Source organism: Garra rufa, chromosome 17 (assembly GCF_049309525.1).
Source record: "Garra rufa chromosome 17, GarRuf1.0, whole genome shotgun sequence".
NCBI classification, from domain to species: domain Eukaryota; kingdom Metazoa; phylum Chordata; class Actinopteri; order Cypriniformes; family Cyprinidae; genus Garra; species Garra rufa.
The window spans coordinates 27888094-27906673 of NC_133377.1; the positions used below are offsets into that span (position 1 = coordinate 27888094).

An 18580-nucleotide genomic window follows, 5' to 3' on the forward strand; every position below is an offset into this window, starting at 1 on the left:
TATGATAATAATAACAATTTCTAAAGGACCATGTGACACTGAAGACTGGAGTAATGATGCTGAAAATGTAGCTTTGATCACAAGAATAAATTACATTTTAAAATATATTTAAATAGAAAACGTATTTTATATTTTAAAAATATTTTGCAATACTGCTTTTGCTGTATTTTGGATCAATTAAATGCAGACTCGATGAGCAAGAGAATTCTTTAAAAACATTAAAAATCTTACTGTTCAAAAACTTTTGACTGGAAGTGTATAAATAAATAAATAAATATTTCTTACAATGTATTACTCCTCAAAACGGTGCATTTCATAAAAAGACACATTGTGCATTTATTGTTAAATATAATTTATTTTATACCACACATAAAACATTTATATGACATTTTTTAAAACATCAGATTGGAGGAGTTCGGAAACATCTGTAACCACACGGGCACAGTTCAAGGTGATGTATTGGAGGACATTCAACTACATTTATGATTAAAGTTTAGCATTATAAGGGTGAAATAGTTCAGAGACCCAGGAGGTAATTTGATTCAGAAGAATGAGATGCACAAAGATGCGAAGATCACAAGATAATAGTCATCAGCCAGTCTTATGACTTTTCTCAGATTGTCTTTATTATTGGGCAGCAGTGGCAGCGCCCATGCGCAGAAGCTCTTTCCTATGTGTAAGAATAATATCGAAACTTGACTGGAGCCGGTTCTGCTGCTCCTGAACGCGATTTTGCAAGGTGCGAACCCATCGGATGAGAGCCAGGCGTCGATACATGGTCAGCTGGACTTGATGCTTCTCCATCTCCTGTGCCTTAAACCTCTCCCGGTCCTGTAGAGTCCAGACAGCCTCCATAAGGTCTGGAAGCTCGGAACAGGGGTCGGTGTCTGAGTCCGACACGCCGTCTTCAACAGCATCAGTGCCCTCCAAACTCTCCCTACGCCGCTCTGTTTTCTTATCCACACGGTTTTGGTTTTTCAGAGCGTCCACGGTCGCATTTCCACTGTCTGCTGTTGGACGTTCACTGCAGATTTGATCCCAGATTGAATTGTGGGCTCCAGCGCCCCCAATGTCACAGCTCTCTGTGCTGAGTGGGGAAGAGCTTTCAGACCTGTAGCTGAATTCAAAATCTTCATCACTGTCAGCCCATTCTATGCCTCCATCCTCTTCATCATCATCATCATCATCCAGTAGGTCTTCTATTTTCTCACTCTCTCCCAGTGCCTTCTCCTTTTCGTCATCCGTCACTCTTCTCATCTCTTCATCAACCTTGCCCTCTTCTGCGCCATCTGGAGGCACTCTGCCACCCATATCGTCTCCAGATTCAATCTCAGGAAGAGGTTCCAAAGGACTCCAGCATGGGAGACGAGACAAGGGGGAGAGGGGTCCAGTTCCATAGTGGTTGGAAGAAAGAGGCAGATCACGACCCAAAGCTCTCGGACGCACCTGGTTGCGATTTTCATCTCCTGTCATAGGGTCATCATCCTGCCCCAAAAAGTTAAAGTTTCCATCTTTGTCGCATCTCTTCTGACTGTTCGAATGGTTGCGCAGAGTTGATGGTGGTCCAACCAGAGGTTGACTTCCAAGAACAGGGTTCATGGCCCGATCTTGCTGAAGCATTTTCAGTTTTGTTTGCGATTCACTTGCTCTTTGGAAACAGGAGATAAAACAGAGTTAGTGGTTTGACAGAAGAGTCTTTAAAGGATGCAAAAGCAAAGTAATACATTATATTATCATATTTTGGCTGGGAATATAGTTTCAGATAAAACAGAAAAGTGCTGTAGAGACTGTAAATATTATCTGTGGCTACAATCCCTCGCTAATAATGGTTAAAATAATGCATGAAATATTTAGTGGTGCAATTCCACGGCATGTTCTCCATTTCGGTGACATGAAATATTCAGATGTCCTCTCACAGATATAGTCCACGTAATAACTTCAGGGGCCTGTCAATCACTCGGCGTGACAGGCGCTGCGCGGCCATGTGGTGCTGAAGAACAGCAACCAGCGATTCAGGGTTGCGCGCCTGAGGCGCAAATAATAAAATGATTGAGGACATAAAATCTGCAAGTAGTAAAATGCCGCCCCAAGAACAGGACCCAAAATTCGCGCTAACCTGAACGGCTCGGTGCATTTCGACATATTTAAAATTCCTGCCGTAATTTACTTGAGGACTAATGCAATTCGATTGGAATAGCTCGAAGCGCCGCGTTAAAATAAATATATACGATGCATGAAGGAAATCAATGACTATTACAGTAAGCCACCAATCAAACGCATTTGTTCGAGCTCGATGCTCGACTAGCTGCCTAACGAGCACGAGCGATATCAAAATAAGATTTAGATATTTAGCAAAAGCAAATCACTAACACTCAATCGCAAAAGCCAAGAATAAATAGCGATTAATAAAAAAAAAATCGACATAAACAGAGGTTGTATTACGTAAGAGCTGCGTTACACTAGTCTCACCCCATCTCTCGGCTCCGCTCGCTCGGCCGGGAACGCGGCGAAAAACAGCGCACATCACCGAGAGCCTTAACCTCGCTCCAATTTTATTTAGCCGTTACATAAACATCTGACTGACAATATCATTTGAGAATCAATAATTAGAGGGCATTGTCTTACGGTTTGTTGTCCGTTTTCGTCCGCGAATAAGATACAGTGTCCTCCCTGTTTTCCCCTCCTCCGACCGACCCTCTCTAGCGATGTTAATCTGATTCCTCCTCTCTCTCCCTCCCATCCGCTCTCTTTTCCCGTGTACTGCAACGGACCACTGCGCTATGACTCACTTCCTAAACTGGGAAGGGACCACAGAGGTGGAAACCGGTGGAATTAGTGGAAAATGGTGTGGGAAAACTAATTCAAGCAAAGCTTGACTCTAAAGGAGGGGAGGGGGCTCTAAATTAAGACTTGAACCCTCCAAAAAGAGGTCAAAACTAACAACAAAGGGTCTTAAAGTATACTTAATCAATAGTACAAAATGCATGTTATTATTTTTTATTTAGTACTGACCTTAATAATATATTTTATATAAAAGACGTTTACAGTCCACAAGATAAAATAATAGCTGAATTTATAAAAACAACCCTGTTCAAAAGTTTACACACACTTGATTCTTAACTGGTGTTACCTGAATGATCCACAGCTGTTTTTTTTAGTGATAGTTGTCCCTTGTTTGTCCTGAACAGTTGAACTGCCCACTGTTCTTCAGAAAAATTCTTTAGGTCCAACAAATTCTTTGGTTTTTCAGCATTGTTGTATATTTGAACCATTTCTAACAATGACTATGATTTTGCGATTCATCTTTTCACACTGACGACAACTGAGGGACTCATATGCAACTGTTACAGAAGGTTGAAATGTTCACTGATGCTTCAGAACGAAAAATGGTGCGTTAAGAGCTGGGGGTGAAAACATTTTGAATTCAATTTCAGGGTAAATTTAAATGATTTTGTCTTCTGGGGAACATGTAAGTATCTTCTGTAGCTTCTAAAGAGCAGTGCTAAATGAAAAAAAAATTGATATTTAGGCAAAATAAGAAAAATCCTCATTCAGTTCAAATGTTTTCACCCCCTGGCTTTTAATGCATTGATTTTCCTTCTGAAGTATCAGTGAGCGTTTAAACCTTCTGTAATAGTTGTATTTAGGTTCCTCAGTTGTCCTCAGTGTGAAAAACTGGATCTCAAAATCATACAGTCATTGCTGAAAATGGTTAAAAAACACAGAAATGCTAAAAAAAAAAAAAAAAAAAAAAAAAAAATCTGTAGAACCTGAAGGACTTTTATGAAGAACAGTGGGTAGTTTACCTGTTCAGGACAAACAAGGGACTTATGAAGGACTATCACTAAATAAAAACTGTGGATCATTCGGGTAACAACAGTATTAAGAATCAAGTGTATGTTGAAAAGGGTCATTTTGATTAATTCAGCTATTTTTTCCCCTTGTGGACGATATGTAAATTTCCTTTATGTGAAATATTATATTAAGGTCAGTACTAATAAAAAATAGCACACATTTTGAATGATCCATCTTATTGTGGTCAAATAATTAACATTAAGCAGATTCCGCAAGGTGTATGTAAACTTTTGACCTAAACTGTATTTTTTGAATACTGTATATAGGTAATGTCATTATTTATCACTTTATTATAGAATTAACAAAAATTACCAGAGAAACCTTTAGTTTTACTTGAAAAGACAGCTGATGCTGATTGTTAGTTAACTGCAAACCACAGGAAAATTACAAATAGAAAAAAAAAAACATCTAAAAAAAACCTCAACGTCATCAGACAAGTGTTAAGGCCGACCATTTTACAACCAGGTTTAAATCCCTTAATGGGCCTGCAGTTTTGTTGTTGCAAGTCTATGATGGCTTATCATGAGATACTGTGTGACTGTTTTGGTGCTTGCACATCAGACAGACTCAGTAAGTACATTCCCTCCCTATCCCATGACAAGCAATTGCTGGCGACAGAAAAGAACTCTTCTCTCCCCCCTCCTCGCTCTGTCCAACAACATCCCCATTCAAGTGTGGCACCTTCAGGCTGTCTCTAGTCTCTCCCCCCTTCCATCTCTCAATAATAGCCTTAACACATGAAAAATACATCAAATAAAAAGCTTGCCTGCGGCTTCGTCACATGGAAAATCATCTACATCAAGCAAACAATCCGGGGAAGGAACGGGAATGAAGATGAGAGCAAGAGACAAGAGATGCTTGAAGTTGCCTCGTAAAATGAGCTTTAACACTTGCTGTATCAGTTCAAAAACACATTACCTGTAAAACACAAGCAAGTTCATGCCGCCAAGTACAAAAAAGCTGGATTGTGTCCCACACGTACATGATAACTTGCAGTAAAAGCACTTGTTTGGATGCGAACACGCCAAGCAGCCTGCAGTTATGACCCATTTCCCTCAGTTCAGTTGCACGTCTCCCGTCCCAGCGGTTTGAGCAGTGACAGAGCCCAGAGGGACTCACCCCTGGCACTGCTGTCAAAAGCCACCACTCAGATCCAGTATGGCAGCTACTGCACATTCAACCAGTTGCCCAGAAGCTCTTCATATATATATATATATACACACACACACACACACACATACATAGACTACATGGCTTGGCAGGCAACACAGAATTAGTTTTCTAGTTTGACAAGGTCAATTATCTTCAAAAGAGCATTTCTTTTTGGGATCATTGGTTAAAATGAAATGTGTAATGTGTGCGGAAGCTCAACATGTTGCAAGAACCAAACTCTCTTAAAAATCGGATGTTACAAATGAACCCAGAATCATTCAGAGGCTTCTGAGAGCTGACCCTCAGCATTCTCTTGACAATATGTGACTCTGGACCACAAAACCAGTCATAAGGGTCAATGTTTTAAAATTGAGATGTATACTTCATCTGAAAGCTGAATAAATAAGCTTTCTGTTGTATGGTTTGTTAGGATAGGACAATATTTAGCTGAGATGCAACTATTAAAAAAAGGGGGGTCTGAGCGAGGAAATTTACAAAATATCTTCATGGAATATGATCTTAACTTAACTTCCTAATAATTTTTGGCATTAAATTGATAATTTTGACCCATACAATGTATTTTTGGCTATTGCTACAAATATACCCGTTACTTAGGACTGGTTTTGTGGTCCAGGGTCAGATATAGTCACAAATCAGTGGCTGTCCAGCCTGCAGCAAGGTTGATATATTTAAAAAAAAAAAAAATTGGAAATTCCTGCACCCAACCCAGAAGCTCAGAAAGAGCGCATTAGAAACCCTTACAAAATGAGTTAAAAATACAAAGCAGTTGCTCTACAGTCAAAACACTGAGTTAACTAAAGTTCAACCAGACAAATGTCTTGGTATCAGTTTGAGAAGGTGAAATAGGACAAATTCATAGCCTGAGGGAGCCTATGCTAAGAGCTTAAGGGTTATAAAAATGCAAATAGCAGTTATTTGTTTTAAAATACACTTTAATAGACAATTTTATAAAAACAAATAAAATTACATCACTTAAAAAGAAGAATCACAATATTTACATGATACAAATATTCTAAAACAAGCCAAACATTCAACATCATAGCATTTAGTATGGACAAGAGGACAAATATAATTATGTATTCATTGTTAGTAACACTGGGAAGTTCGTAAGCAGCTTCAGCTCTCCAGAAAACTGAAAATACTTCGTGGTGGTCCTGTGGGTTTGAGGGAGCTCCCGAGACATGGACGCTTGGCAGCAGGGCTAGAAGTGTCCATCTGTCCTCTTTTCTTAATCTGAAAAGTTAAATTACTCATATTTAAGAACAGATGTCATATTTAAAAAGCTCATAATACATCATATATACACAATAAAACATGTATCTTGTGAGTTAAATAAGACACATGGACTTGTAGCGTCTTAAAGTAGAAGTTTACTTGTAAAATCAACATGATGTTCATGTGTTTCTTTCTTTAGTCACAAAGAAATTTTGGAAAAGAGTTTGAGGAAAACATTCCACAAATTTTCTCCATATAATGGACTTCAAAGGGAACCAATGGGTTGAAGGTCCGAATTGCAGTTTAAACGCAGGAATTTGTGGTTAAAAAGTATATAAATTTGTATTTTTTCTTAAATGGCAGATCGAAGTTCTTTGAAGCTGCACTGAAACTAAAATTTGGACCTTCAACCCATTGGCTGCTATTGAAGTCCACTGAATGAGTAAAATCCTGCAATGTTTTCCTTAAAAGCCTTAATTTTAGGTCTTTTCGACTGAAGAAAGACAGACATGAACATTATGGATGACATGGGGGCGACCAAGTTATCAGGAAATTTTCATTCTGGAAGTAAACTTCTCCGTCAATTAACAATCATTCTAAGACTACAGCTCCATCCGGTGGTAGACCTATTAATTACATTCAAGAATCATGCATCAAGAAAAACAGTCTGCAATTCTTTTGGTTCTACTCCCTTTTTTAACACTCAAAGTACCTGTTTTCTGGGTCCCGCTGATGCAGGCTGCTCTTTTTCCGGTGACAGGGTTTGGAAGAGAAAACCTCTTGAGTTACGAGGGGCCAAGGGGTTGCTGTCAGAGATGCTGGCTAACTTTTGCAACATTGCTTGAGGTTGACTGAGTAACGAGCCTCTCTTGACCTGGAGATAAGGTACAAGTCAAAAGATTACAAATCTGTGACAGTATTTCCTCTTAAAAGCAATTTAAAGCTGACAGTGACACTGCTATAAGAAATACTACAAAAGCATTACTAATAAATTTAAATTTTCACAGGAAGCAGAGAACAGCATGAGGGAGTGTGAGGTGGGTACTGACCACGGTTGGCTGAAATGGCTTTCGGAAATGGTTGGTATTGGAAGCCACTTTTTCTTGCAGAGGAACAGCTGGAGTGTCTGTAAACAGGTGAAAAAAAAAAACCTTTAGTATCTTTGTAGCTATTATTTTTAGAAATGCATCTAGGAGAAAATGTATACCATGGAATAAACAAATAGGGCCCTATGAAATCAGTTTTATTTTTGTCCCAAATTCAGTTTTTTTTTTCACCCCAAAAGGAAAATGATACATTTGGTCCTGGTCCGCCTAGCGTTCACACCGGCATTTTTGACAGTGAACCTAAAGATACCGAACCTAACAGTATAGTGATGAATTCACAACATGATTGGTCGGGTTTATTGACGTATATTTTGTGATTGAACTCACTGAACAATCCAAACAAAAGGAAAAGGTGCATTCAAGTTTAAGCGAGTGTGCTGCAAGTGTACGACAACAAAGTACCCATTCACTTATCATATTTTTCATTTTTATGACAGGATTCCTAAATACAGTAAAAAAAAACTCAGTGCTTGGGGTACCTCTCTTTTGAAGTGTCTTAGCAGTGAGCTTCTTGGCTAGCTTCATAAATTGACTGTCCTCTTCATCAATTTTTTCCTCATCATCTGCATCCTCCCCTCCTTTTTTGGCCTGAGCTTCAGTCTACAGAACAGGATCCAAGTCAGACACATGCACACAAGCATAAACACAAAACATCAATTTCTTTCTTTCTTTCTTACACGCACACACACACCTGTTCTCTCAGCCACTGTTCCCTCTCAAGCCTTTCTTTACGTCTTTGCAACTCAAGCTGATCGACTTCTTCATCTTCCTCTTCCTCATCTCCATCAGGACCAATTCCACCAAACTCAAAGTTATCATCTGGTCAAAACAAAAAAACTATGTAAAAACACGTCAGACACATCTAGTCCAGTTAAAGGAAAAGTTCACTTCCAGAACAAAAATGTATGTTTTGAGGAAAACATTTTTCTCTATGTAGTGGACTTCTAAGGTGCCCCGAGTTTGAACTTCCAAATCGTAGTTTAAATGCAGCGTCAAACAATCCCAAATGATCCCAGCTGAGCGAAACAATTGTTTATTTATTTAAATAATAAAAATGTAGATACTTTTAAACCTCAAATACTCGTCTTGTCTCTCTGCAATGTGCATGAGTAGCCTGTGCATCTCTGGTTCAAAACAGGTAGAGTAGGTCACAAAACTCATTTTTTCCCTCAACTTTAAAAATCATTATATATATATATATATCATATATATCATATATATATATATATATATATATATATATATATCATCCTACGCCACTGCAGAAGTACCAACCCAGTTTTTACAAGGTGAACATGCAAAGAAGATAAAAACATCCTTTACAAAAAAGGTAAAACAGTGATGTAGGACAATTCTGAAGTTGAGGGAGAAAATGAGATGGGAGTTTTTCGAGATACCCTAACTGTCTTGAATCGGAATACACAGAGTACATGCAGAACCGGACAAGATGAGCGCTTGAGGTTTAAAAAAATATATATAACCGATCGTTTTGCTAGATAAGACTCTTCTTCCTTGACTGGGATCGGTTACAGTCGTATTTAAGATCGTTTGAAGCTGCATTTAAACTGGATTTGGAAGTTCAAATTAGGGGCACTATAGAAATCCGAAAATGTTTTCCTCAAAAAACTATTTCTTTATGCATGAACATCTTGGATGACAGGGGGTGAGTACTAGGGCTGGGCTGTATGACCAAAATTTAATTTCACGGTGACGATCTTTCACGATATAGTTTTTTATATAGGTAGTTATTCCAGAAAATGTACAAAAGGGCTTTAAATAAGCTTGAATATTTAAGAAAAGAACTCGTTTCTCCTTTTCCATGTTTTTACAACCTCCCAGCGTATCCTTTAGTCTTGCATTCAACGGTTTGACCAGTCTCAGCCTCACGCGTGCTGCACGTGAGTTGGCCACGCCCACTTATTTACATTTCGCGGTATACACGGAATAAAAAATTATTTTACGGTACACATTTCATTCCGCGGTAACTATATATACCTTCATACCGCCCAGCCCTAGTGAGTACATTATCTGTATATATTTGTTCTGGAAGTGAACTTCTCCAATGATGTCAACATACTGAGAAGTGGGATCCAGATCACAAGATTAACTCACCAATATTTTTCCAGCGGAAACGCCGAGCTCGTCCAGGTCCGTCAGAATGGAGATCTCCATCAGCAAGGTAACGCTCCTGATAGAGCCGCAGTTTTCGCTTATCATCATCCAAGATCTGCTTCCTGTAGTGAGAACATAAGCCTTGTGTTACTAGTGAAAGACTATGACTATGTCTATCCACCAAAAAACCAACAACAAGATGCAGTAAACTGTAAAACTGTTTGCACTACAAACCAGTGTGTTCAGAATTATGGTAACACACTAAAATATGGTAAGACACAACAATTTACAATACCAAGCAGAAAAACCAAGCTGTTTTGTACAGCTAGAAATAGCTGGATGCGGATGAGACCAGAAGCTAAACCCATAAAATTTACAAATGGCCACATCCACTCTAGCAGGAAGAAAAAGGTGGATAAAAGAAGGTCATTTCTAAAAGCAATCAGGTTTAAGGCATTTATAACACTTAGGGAGTTGACTGATTGCATGGCATAACAGATGTACCCAGCTTTGATAAACGATTGGCTCCCCCATGTGGCACATTGAAGTTACAACAACTTCAACCAGCAGACAAGCCCACTTGTGCAGTCAACTGTAAAGCTACCAAACAAGCATTTCAGCTGCTTTTGCAACTGGGGAACAAGTACTCACCTGTTCCTCCACTTACTGAAAGAGCAAGTCAGTGGAGGATTAAGATAACATTTCTTACATGTGAATCTTGTTAACTTGGTCCATTAGTTCCTCATCTGACGGCAAATCTTCCTGTATCTCTTCCTCCTCGTATTCATCACCACCATCATCGTCCTCATCCTCACTGCCCACATCACTTCCAGACAACTCCGCCTCAGAATCCACAAACTGTGCTAAACGGCTGTTGGGAGACAAATAACATATATTGATATCAATACAAACCCACAAAATAAGATAAAATAAGGTAAGATAAAATACAATCATTAGCAATAAATCTCAACTTTTGCCAAACTGAAATGCATTTAAACAACTTGTATTGTTCATAAATGTCTTTGAAAATCAAAAATAGACATACATTTTCTTTTTGCCAGGGCGTCGTCCAAAGACTGCTTCCCTTTCCTCTTCCTGCTCGTCCTCCTCCTCTTCATTCTCACTTTCCTCTTCAGCATCTGATTTATCCTCATTTTCATCCTTAAATTAAAAACAAATAGTTTACATCAACAATAACTACAGGCAAACATTCACATTTACAGCTGCAGTGTGTCAAGACCCGTTTTTTTTTTTTTTTTTTTTTTAAACACTCCCCCATTTTCTGGACAAACAGGCAGTCCCACCCTAAACCCACACCACTGGTTGAACCAATGCTGGCACATTGGGAGAAGTTAACATTTTCAAGATCTTTTATCTGTAGAGTACCTTTTCACTGAGGCTGTCTACATCTGACAGGAGCCGGAACTCACAGTCACCTTCCTCCTCTTCCTCAATTATGTTCTTGTTCCTATGGGGACAGTTTGAGGGTATGCAGCATTTAGTATTTGAAACAAATAAAAAATTTATAAATCTAAGTACACTTATTATAGGTTAGTACCTGCTCGTTTCAGATGGCTTGTCAAAGGCAGGACTTGAGACTGATCGCAGCGACGAAGCAGCTAAAATATGATAAATATAATGTTACCTACAAAACTTAACAAGTATCCTTTTAACCCCTAGTATAAACAAAACAAGACTTACAGGGGCTTCCAGTGAACTTGCCAGAACAGAGAGCCAGCAGCTGGTCCATGTCTGCCTCTGAGCTGCCTTGACTCTCCCCTTGTTGCTCCTCTGGTTCCAAGGGTTTCTTCTTCTCCTTAGGCTTGACGGCTGGCTCTTCAGGCTGTGTGGCAAAAGCTCCAGAGCACAAGCCCAGCAGCTCATCCTCTGCTGCAGGTTGAGAAGCCCCTGGCTGGGTCTGCCCTGATCCGAAGCCCCCTGAGCAGAGCCCTAGGAGCTCACCCATATTCGCGTCCATGGCGTTTTCATCCAGACTGTCTAGTATAAGCTGCCGTTTGTGGGAACGGCTAGGCGCACCACGAGGGCCAACGTTTAAGAAGCCATCGGCATCCAGTAGCTGGGAGTGGGTGTCCTCCTCCAGTGAGAAGCGACCCTGGGAGTCCCCAGCCGGAGGGAGAGCGGACTCACTCGGGGAAGAGGGAGCATAAAGGTCTTGGGAATCCTCCACAGGGAGGGAGAGGGAGGGTTCGGACATCTTACCTGAGCTCTGAATAAGGAGATGATAATATATAAATATTTGGTGTCTGTTAAATTATTAATTGAACAGATAAATCACTTGACACAGTGGGAAATCATCACCATTTTTTGCTCACAAAAAAGTACTCTTGTAGCTTTATAAAATTAAGGTTGAACCACTGATGTCACAGACTATTTTAACAATATCCCTACTTCCTTTCTGGGCCTTGAACGTGGTAGTTTCATTGCAGTCTACGCAGGGTCAGATTTCTATGCAAGCTGTCAGATTTCAGCAAAAATAAAAAAATAAATTCTTAATTTGTGTTTCGAGGATAAAGGACTTACGGGTTTGGAACAACATGAGGGTGAGTAACTAATGACAGAATTTTCATTTTTGGGTGAACTATCCCTCTAAATGAAACTGAAGAACAAACAGGTGAAATTATTTTCAAGGAGTTCCAAGTGACCCTCACCTTTGAAGCAGAGCCGAGGAAGCTGGATCTGAATAGGCAGGGAGATGGAGAACGGAATGCACTGTTGGACAGACCTCTGCCTGCAGCTCTATTGACTGGCTGGTATGATGGGATCATTGAGCCCATCAGCTCAAAGCTACTGTTATGACTGCTGTCCTTAGCCAATGAAAGGGTGTCATCCTCCTCTGTAAAAAGAACCTAATTTCAGTCTGATTTCACATACAGTGGTGGTCAAAAATGATTAGAACACTAATATTTTCACCAGCTAAAAAATAGTTTTAAGTTATTCATTTCTACTTTTTGCTGTAGTGTGTCAGTAGGAAATATTTTAAATTTCCAAACATTCATTTTGCCATTAATTGTAATAATCCAGTGAGATTCTTTATTTGCACAAGGAGTCTGACAACAGCCAGTGCTCACACAGAGATCTGATCTCATCATCATCCAGTCTGGAATGACAAGAAACCGAGTGAGACAGACTAAATCCAGAAAAACTGTGGCAACGTCTCCAAGATGGTTCAACAAACCAACCTGCAAAGCTACAGTAGCGTGTCATGAATAGATTTTCTTTATCAATTACCTTCCATTAACTAAACTAAAATCAACATTTGGTGTGACCATCCTTTGTGTTTAAAGCTGCTTCTGCCCTAGGTGCACTTGCGCATAGTTTAGGTAGCTTTGTAGTACGGTTTCTTGAAGCATCTTGGCGGTCTTGGTAAAGTTCTCAGTTTGTTCTGTTTCTTCATGTCATTCTAGACAGACTGGATGATAAAGAGATCAGATCTCTGTGTGGAGCCCTGGCTGTTGTCAGACTCCTTGTACAAACAATAATCTCACTAGATTAGATTATTTTATATGGCATGTATGTTTGGATATATAAACTGATATTTCCTATTGACACACTACAGTAAATGACAAATAACTGACTTAAAACCATTGTTTAGCTGCTAAAAATACTAATAATTCTAATAATTTTGGCCACTGTACATCTGATAAGTGTGCCCATTTGTCAAAGCAACAGGTATAATAACTATAAATAAATTGTTTTAAATAAGAAACTGTAAAATATAGTTTAATATTCATACACACTCACCCATTTTATTGTCAGCTTCATGGCCAGCTGCACCTAATCTTCTTACACCATCCCTGGGCAGAAAAAGACATCCCATTCAATTATTATGGACTAATGTGTGTTGCAGCCCAATTAGGAAACTTCTACATACCCTGTCCGGGAACAGGAGTTGCCAGCAAACAGCATCAATGTTCCATCAGTGTCTGCTGGAGTTGGAGAGGGACTTTTGAAGCCTGGGGAGGGGCATGTTTTCACTGAAACTTCATCTTCACCTTCCTCTTTGTCTACTTCTCCCTCCTCTTCTTCTTCCTCTTCATCATCACCGCCTAACAATTCATCAACACCCTAAAAAAAAAAACAACGGAAATAAAGTTAAAGTTGATGAATATGAAATGAGAAAAGTAGTGTTAAAGAGTAGTTGATCTGGAGATCAACTACTAGAGAAAAAAAAAAAAAAAAGACCAATGAGAAAATCCAAAGTAACGCCCATTTCTAGTACCTCTTCATCTTCTGACTCAGTCATCTCTGCTTCCTCTTCTTCCTCACAATCCTCATTGTCAAGGCGACGCAGTGCAGCTCTGCGCTCCCTCTCCTCCTTCCTGCGGATGGCCATGGCTTGTTGCAAGCGAGATTTCAACAATACTAGTTTCTCACCTACAAAGACACAAACAAGTAGTATTTAAAAAAAACACATTAAAACTGCTTCCATACTTGCAAATTAAAGCACTAGTACTGACTGTACCTGGTTTGACATTTGCAGGCTCATCTTTTCCCTCATTCACAGTAATTGTGATTGATTCAGAGCGCAGTTCTTCCAGTCCTGAGGGGGCACTGTCTTTCCTCACCACATTAAGCTGCAACGTGCGCTCCCTTTTAGGACGAGGAGCAGGTTGGATGTGTTTCATAAAGCGTTCCTGTAGTGCTTTCAGAGCTGTACACAAAATCCATCATCAGTTGTGAAAAAAAGGTGAATGACATTTAAAAAGAGATGATAATCTAAAAATCTCACCTGGGTTTTCCTGAGGTGGCTCCAACTGGACAAAAGCCCCATCATCTGCACACAACTTCGCCACTGGAGGAGGATCTAGACCAAGCTCTCTTAGTCTGGCTAGTTTATCCTTGCGAGGTTTGAGCATCTGAGGAGCCATCTGCGCCTGATCAACTGAGACCTGTTGCTTTTCTTGGTCCTTGTCTGAATGTTGTTCACTTGTCTCAATGGAAGTTTCTTTCTCTTGACCCTCCGGTTTGGGTTCGTCAGTGCTTATGTCATGTTCTACTTCGTTTTGAGCTTGGTTTGAGGTCTGTGGGTCGCTATCATTGGTAGGGTTGTCTTGAGTGCTGGTGGCTGTGTCTGCTTGAGGTAGGGATGTGGTGGAGGACTGGTTATCCAGAGATGATTCTGTTGGAGGGCTTGAGTCCTGCTCAGGCATGTCCTGAGATCTTGAGGCTTGTTCTGGAGGTGGTTGTGTAGTGCTTTCTAAAATGCAAGCCTGGTACTTGGCAGACCTTGAGGACAAGTGAAAAAGATTATATTGGTTATTCCCACTATTTTTATGTATATAGGAGATAGATTAATTCATTAGTGATAGACTTGATCTCATACTTGAGCAAAGCCATGGCGCGACCCTCTGGACGAGGTCTTTTCTTGAAAAACTGGTCAATACTTTTGGGTTCTGGCATGTAATATGGCAGATTGAGCATAGACTCTGCAAATGTATAAAAGAAAGTCAGTATTGTCAGTCCAAAATGCAGTGAGTAATATTGTAAAACATTTTACCAACTGTTTTCCATTTGAATATATTTTATAATATAGTTTGTTCCTGTGATGGCAAAGCTGAATTTTCAACAGTCATTACTCCAGTCTTCAGTGTCACATCATCCTTCAGAAATCATTTTTAATGTTGATTTGGTGTTCAAGAAATATTTCGTCTTATTAATATTGAAAACAGTTGCTTAATATTTTTTTTTGTGGAAAAACAGCTTTTTTTGATAGAAAACTTTTGTAATATTATAAATGTATTTAAAAGCATTAATTTGTCTAAACCTTTGTTGCATGGTAGTGCATATCTGTTAGTCTAAAGCATATTTTAGTCTAAAGCATTTACGTAACATTTAAAAAAGACAAACAATTGTTTCAGTCTAACTGAAATGGCTCACATGCACTTTAAAAGGGATATTTCACCCAAAAATGAAAATTTGAGGTTTATCTGCTTACCCCCAGGGCATCCAAGATGTAGATGACTTTGTTTTTTATCAGTAGAACACAAATGAAGATTTTTTTAACTCAAATCGTTGCAGTCTGTCAGTCATATAATGGCAGTCAATGGGACCCAAGGCTTTAAGAGTCAAAAAAACATCCACAGACAAAACCAAATTAAACCCTGCGGCTCGTGACGATACATTAAGGTCTTAACACACACGAAACAATCGGTCTGTGCAAGAACACGCTCAGGACAGTTTGACATTGCGGTGGAACAGAGGTAAAATAAATTATATATATACACTGTTCAGTTTTTCACAGACTGATTGTTTCGCGTCTTAAGACCTCAATGTATCATCACAAGTCGCAGGGTTTAATTTGGTTTTGTCTGTGGATGTTTTTTTGACTCTTAAAGCCTTGGGTCCCATTGACTGCCGTTATATGACTGACAGACTGCAACGATTTGAGTTAAAAAAAATCTTCATTTGTGTTCTACTGAAGAAACAAAGTCATCTACATCTTGGATGCCCTGGGGGTAAGCAGATAAACATCAAATGTTAATTTTTGGGTGAACGATCCCTTTAAGAGTTTCAAGCCTTTTAGAGCATAGCAGATGTAACTTCTGACTGACCTCGCACAAGTCTCTGACTCTCACTGTGAAGTTCCTTGATTGCCTCCCTGCTGGCTTTTGCTGCTTTCCTCTCCTGAAATCAATTTGTTCAGGAAAAGTTTTGTTTTGTTATACTCAATTAACACAATCAGTGAGACTATATCACTATAATAAATAATCTCACCTTGCGTGGTGACCTGTTCTCTTGCTCCTCGTCTCCACTGAAGTCTGACAGATGAGGCTATAGATAAATCAAAATAAAAAGTAACCATCAGTAAACGATTCAAATCCAGTGGAGACTTCAGACAGTGGAAACAAAAGTCTGTGCTCACTTTGTGTTTGGCCTTCTTTTTCACAGCTGATCGGATAGCATCTAGAGACTCTTCCTCTTCGCCTTCCAATTGGTGGTCAGAGTCTTCTTCTAACTGGGCATCAAACAGATCAGAGTCTCCAAGCAGACAGCCGCTGTCATTAAGTGCTTTGATTGGAGGGTCCTCCTTAAAAACAAAAAAGTGCAAAGTTATTAAAATAATTGTGAAACAGTTAGTTGGTAAAGAATAAATTCACTTCCAGAATAAAGATTCTGTTAATTTACTCACCCCCATTTCTCAAAGAAATTAAGTTTTGCGAAAATCAATATTATGGACTTCAAGCGTGCGAACAGAGCTAACGCAAGATGAACATTTGTGGTTAAAAAGTATATAATTATTTTTTAGAAAATGACAGATCATTTTGCTAGATAAGACTCTTATTTCTCAGCTGGGATAATGTAGAGTTCTATCAAGCTGCACTGAAACTACAGTTTGGACCTTCAACCCATTGGCCATCACTGAAGCCACTATACGGAGAAAAAATCCTGGAATGCTTTCCTCAAAAAACAATTTCTTTTCGACTGAAGACAGAAAGACATGAACATCTTGGATCACATGGGGGTGAGTAAATTACCATTTTTAATCTCGATTTGAACTAATCCATGAAGTCTTCTAAGCACCCACCTCTGTGTTGTCTTTCAGTCGTTTTACAAGGGCAACGTTGCGTTTTTCTTTTTCCTTGCGTCTTTGAGACTTCTCCCTCTTCTTCTTTGCTTCTTTTGGTTTGACTTGGATTTCCACTTTCTCTGGCTCACTCTCGTCGCTGTCCATCGAGATACGGGACACTCGTTTTCCTCGCTTCTTTTTGATGCTTTCTGTCTCATTTGTCTTTGTCTCCTCATCACTGGACTCTGACAGGACCAGAGCATTTGCCATTCCAGCCTCTTCCCGTTCTCCATCGCTGTCACTGTCCTGCAGTGCTTTCCGAGAACGTCCCTTCCGAGTAACAGTAATATCTTCATCTGAATCTAGAACACAATAGTTAAATAAAGACCTGTCATCACACAATGTATTTTAGCTGTCACTGATCAGAAGTGTCAAAAAATTCCTTTTGCTCATTCATCAACAAATACAAAGCAGTTGGGATGCATTCAATGTTCAAACAGTTGTTGCTATGTTAATATATATATATATATATATATATATATATATATATATATATATATATATATATATATATATATATATATATATAAAATCTTATCCAAATTACCTTGTTGGTCTTCGGTGGCCATGTTGTTGTTGTCAATCACAGGCTCCTCCATTGGTGAGCCCATTCCACTATCTGAATCACTTTCAGCTGTTCTTGCCTCAGCCAGATCTACAGGCTATAAAATATTACATTTGCAATGATTGTTAATACTAATTTGACAGACTTGCTTTACAAAAATAAATCCAGTTTGATTCTGAAACATACAAGAGAATGTAAATATCGCATTGTGGCTAAGTAACATACCCTTTACGAGCACTAACTTGCACTATAACTAGAAAGCAACCTAGACTGTATTTAATGTTCTTTTCCTTTGCAAACACTGAAAAGAATATTACAAAAAGAACTTCGACATTTGGGAACAACTGAGCAATGAAAAATAGCAAATAAGGTGTGCACAATTCATCTGGCCTTACGTTACAAAAGACAGGATGAATAGCTAGCTAAAGCTAACTTAACACAAATAAAATGAGGAATTAATTCAAAATGTTTAGCACCTATTGGGTGAATTAGTTGTCAGCTAGTATTCGTTCACCGAATGTAGTCGTTTAACTTACACCTATTTTGGAAGTAATTTATTGTTATTTTGCTCTGGTACGTTACCCGCTCAGACAGAAGAGAGCTCATCTTTTGGTCTTGTCTCGAGTATTATTTAGTACAAAACGACATCAATCGCACGATGCTGTCACTCCAACTGCGTATAAACGTAGAAAACGCTTTCTTTTTATCCGAAACGTCATAAAATCAAAATATAAACGTTATTTTTACAATGCCAAACTGTATACATCCATCTCCCGCCCGATGGTGGTAAACGAATAGAACTTCACTCTTCGCGCGCTAGGCTCGAGCGCTTTTCTTTAACTGTCTCCGTCATTCTTTTTGAGCCTCGCTATTGGACGAACGGTTGTTAGGCTCTTTTGGGTTGTGCTGATTGGACGGGACGGTCAGAACTGAAACACCAATAACGCGTCGGATTGGTCAATGCTG

General features: G+C 39.2%; 2 protein-coding genes across 3 annotated transcripts; both read right to left on the reverse strand.

The window, feature by feature from the left end:
* Nucleotides 1-335: 335 nt before the first annotated feature.
* LOC141290090 (uncharacterized) lies at nt 336-2766 on the reverse strand. 2 transcript variants are annotated; one of them, XM_073822288.1, is made up of 2 exons: nt 2626-2766; nt 336-1648 (listed from the first exon to the last, which is right to left on the reverse strand). In XM_073822288.1, exon 2 carries the CDS (start codon nt 1618-1620, stop codon nt 628-630), a length of 993 nt encoding a protein of 330 aa, XP_073678389.1. In that variant the 5' UTR covers nt 1621-1648; nt 2626-2766; the 3' UTR covers nt 336-627. The 2 variants fall into 2 exon arrangements, with proteins under 2 accessions (XP_073678389.1, XP_073678388.1); XM_073822287.1 differs by lacking the exon at nt 2626-2766 and adding an exon at nt 2470-2616.
* A 3244-nt stretch (nt 2767-6010) lies between these two features.
* Nucleotides 6011-18384, reverse strand: LOC141289797 (claspin). Its single transcript, XM_073821987.1, has 24 exons — nt 18197-18384; nt 17597-17711; nt 17008-17351; nt 16345-16509; nt 16197-16253; nt 16034-16106; nt 14806-14908; nt 14212-14708; nt 13945-14133; nt 13702-13856; nt 13354-13547; nt 13224-13276; nt 12131-12315; nt 11163-11688; nt 11020-11080; nt 10848-10929; nt 10507-10622; nt 10171-10332; nt 9462-9583; nt 8041-8168; nt 7829-7949; nt 7293-7369; nt 6956-7117; nt 6011-6261 (listed from the first exon to the last, which is right to left on the reverse strand). The coding sequence occupies exons 1-24, from the start codon at nt 18218-18220 to the stop codon at nt 6145-6147; spliced, it is 3828 nt and encodes a 1275-aa protein (XP_073678088.1). The 5' UTR covers nt 18221-18384; the 3' UTR covers nt 6011-6144.
* Nucleotides 18385-18580: the final 196 nt, after the last annotated feature.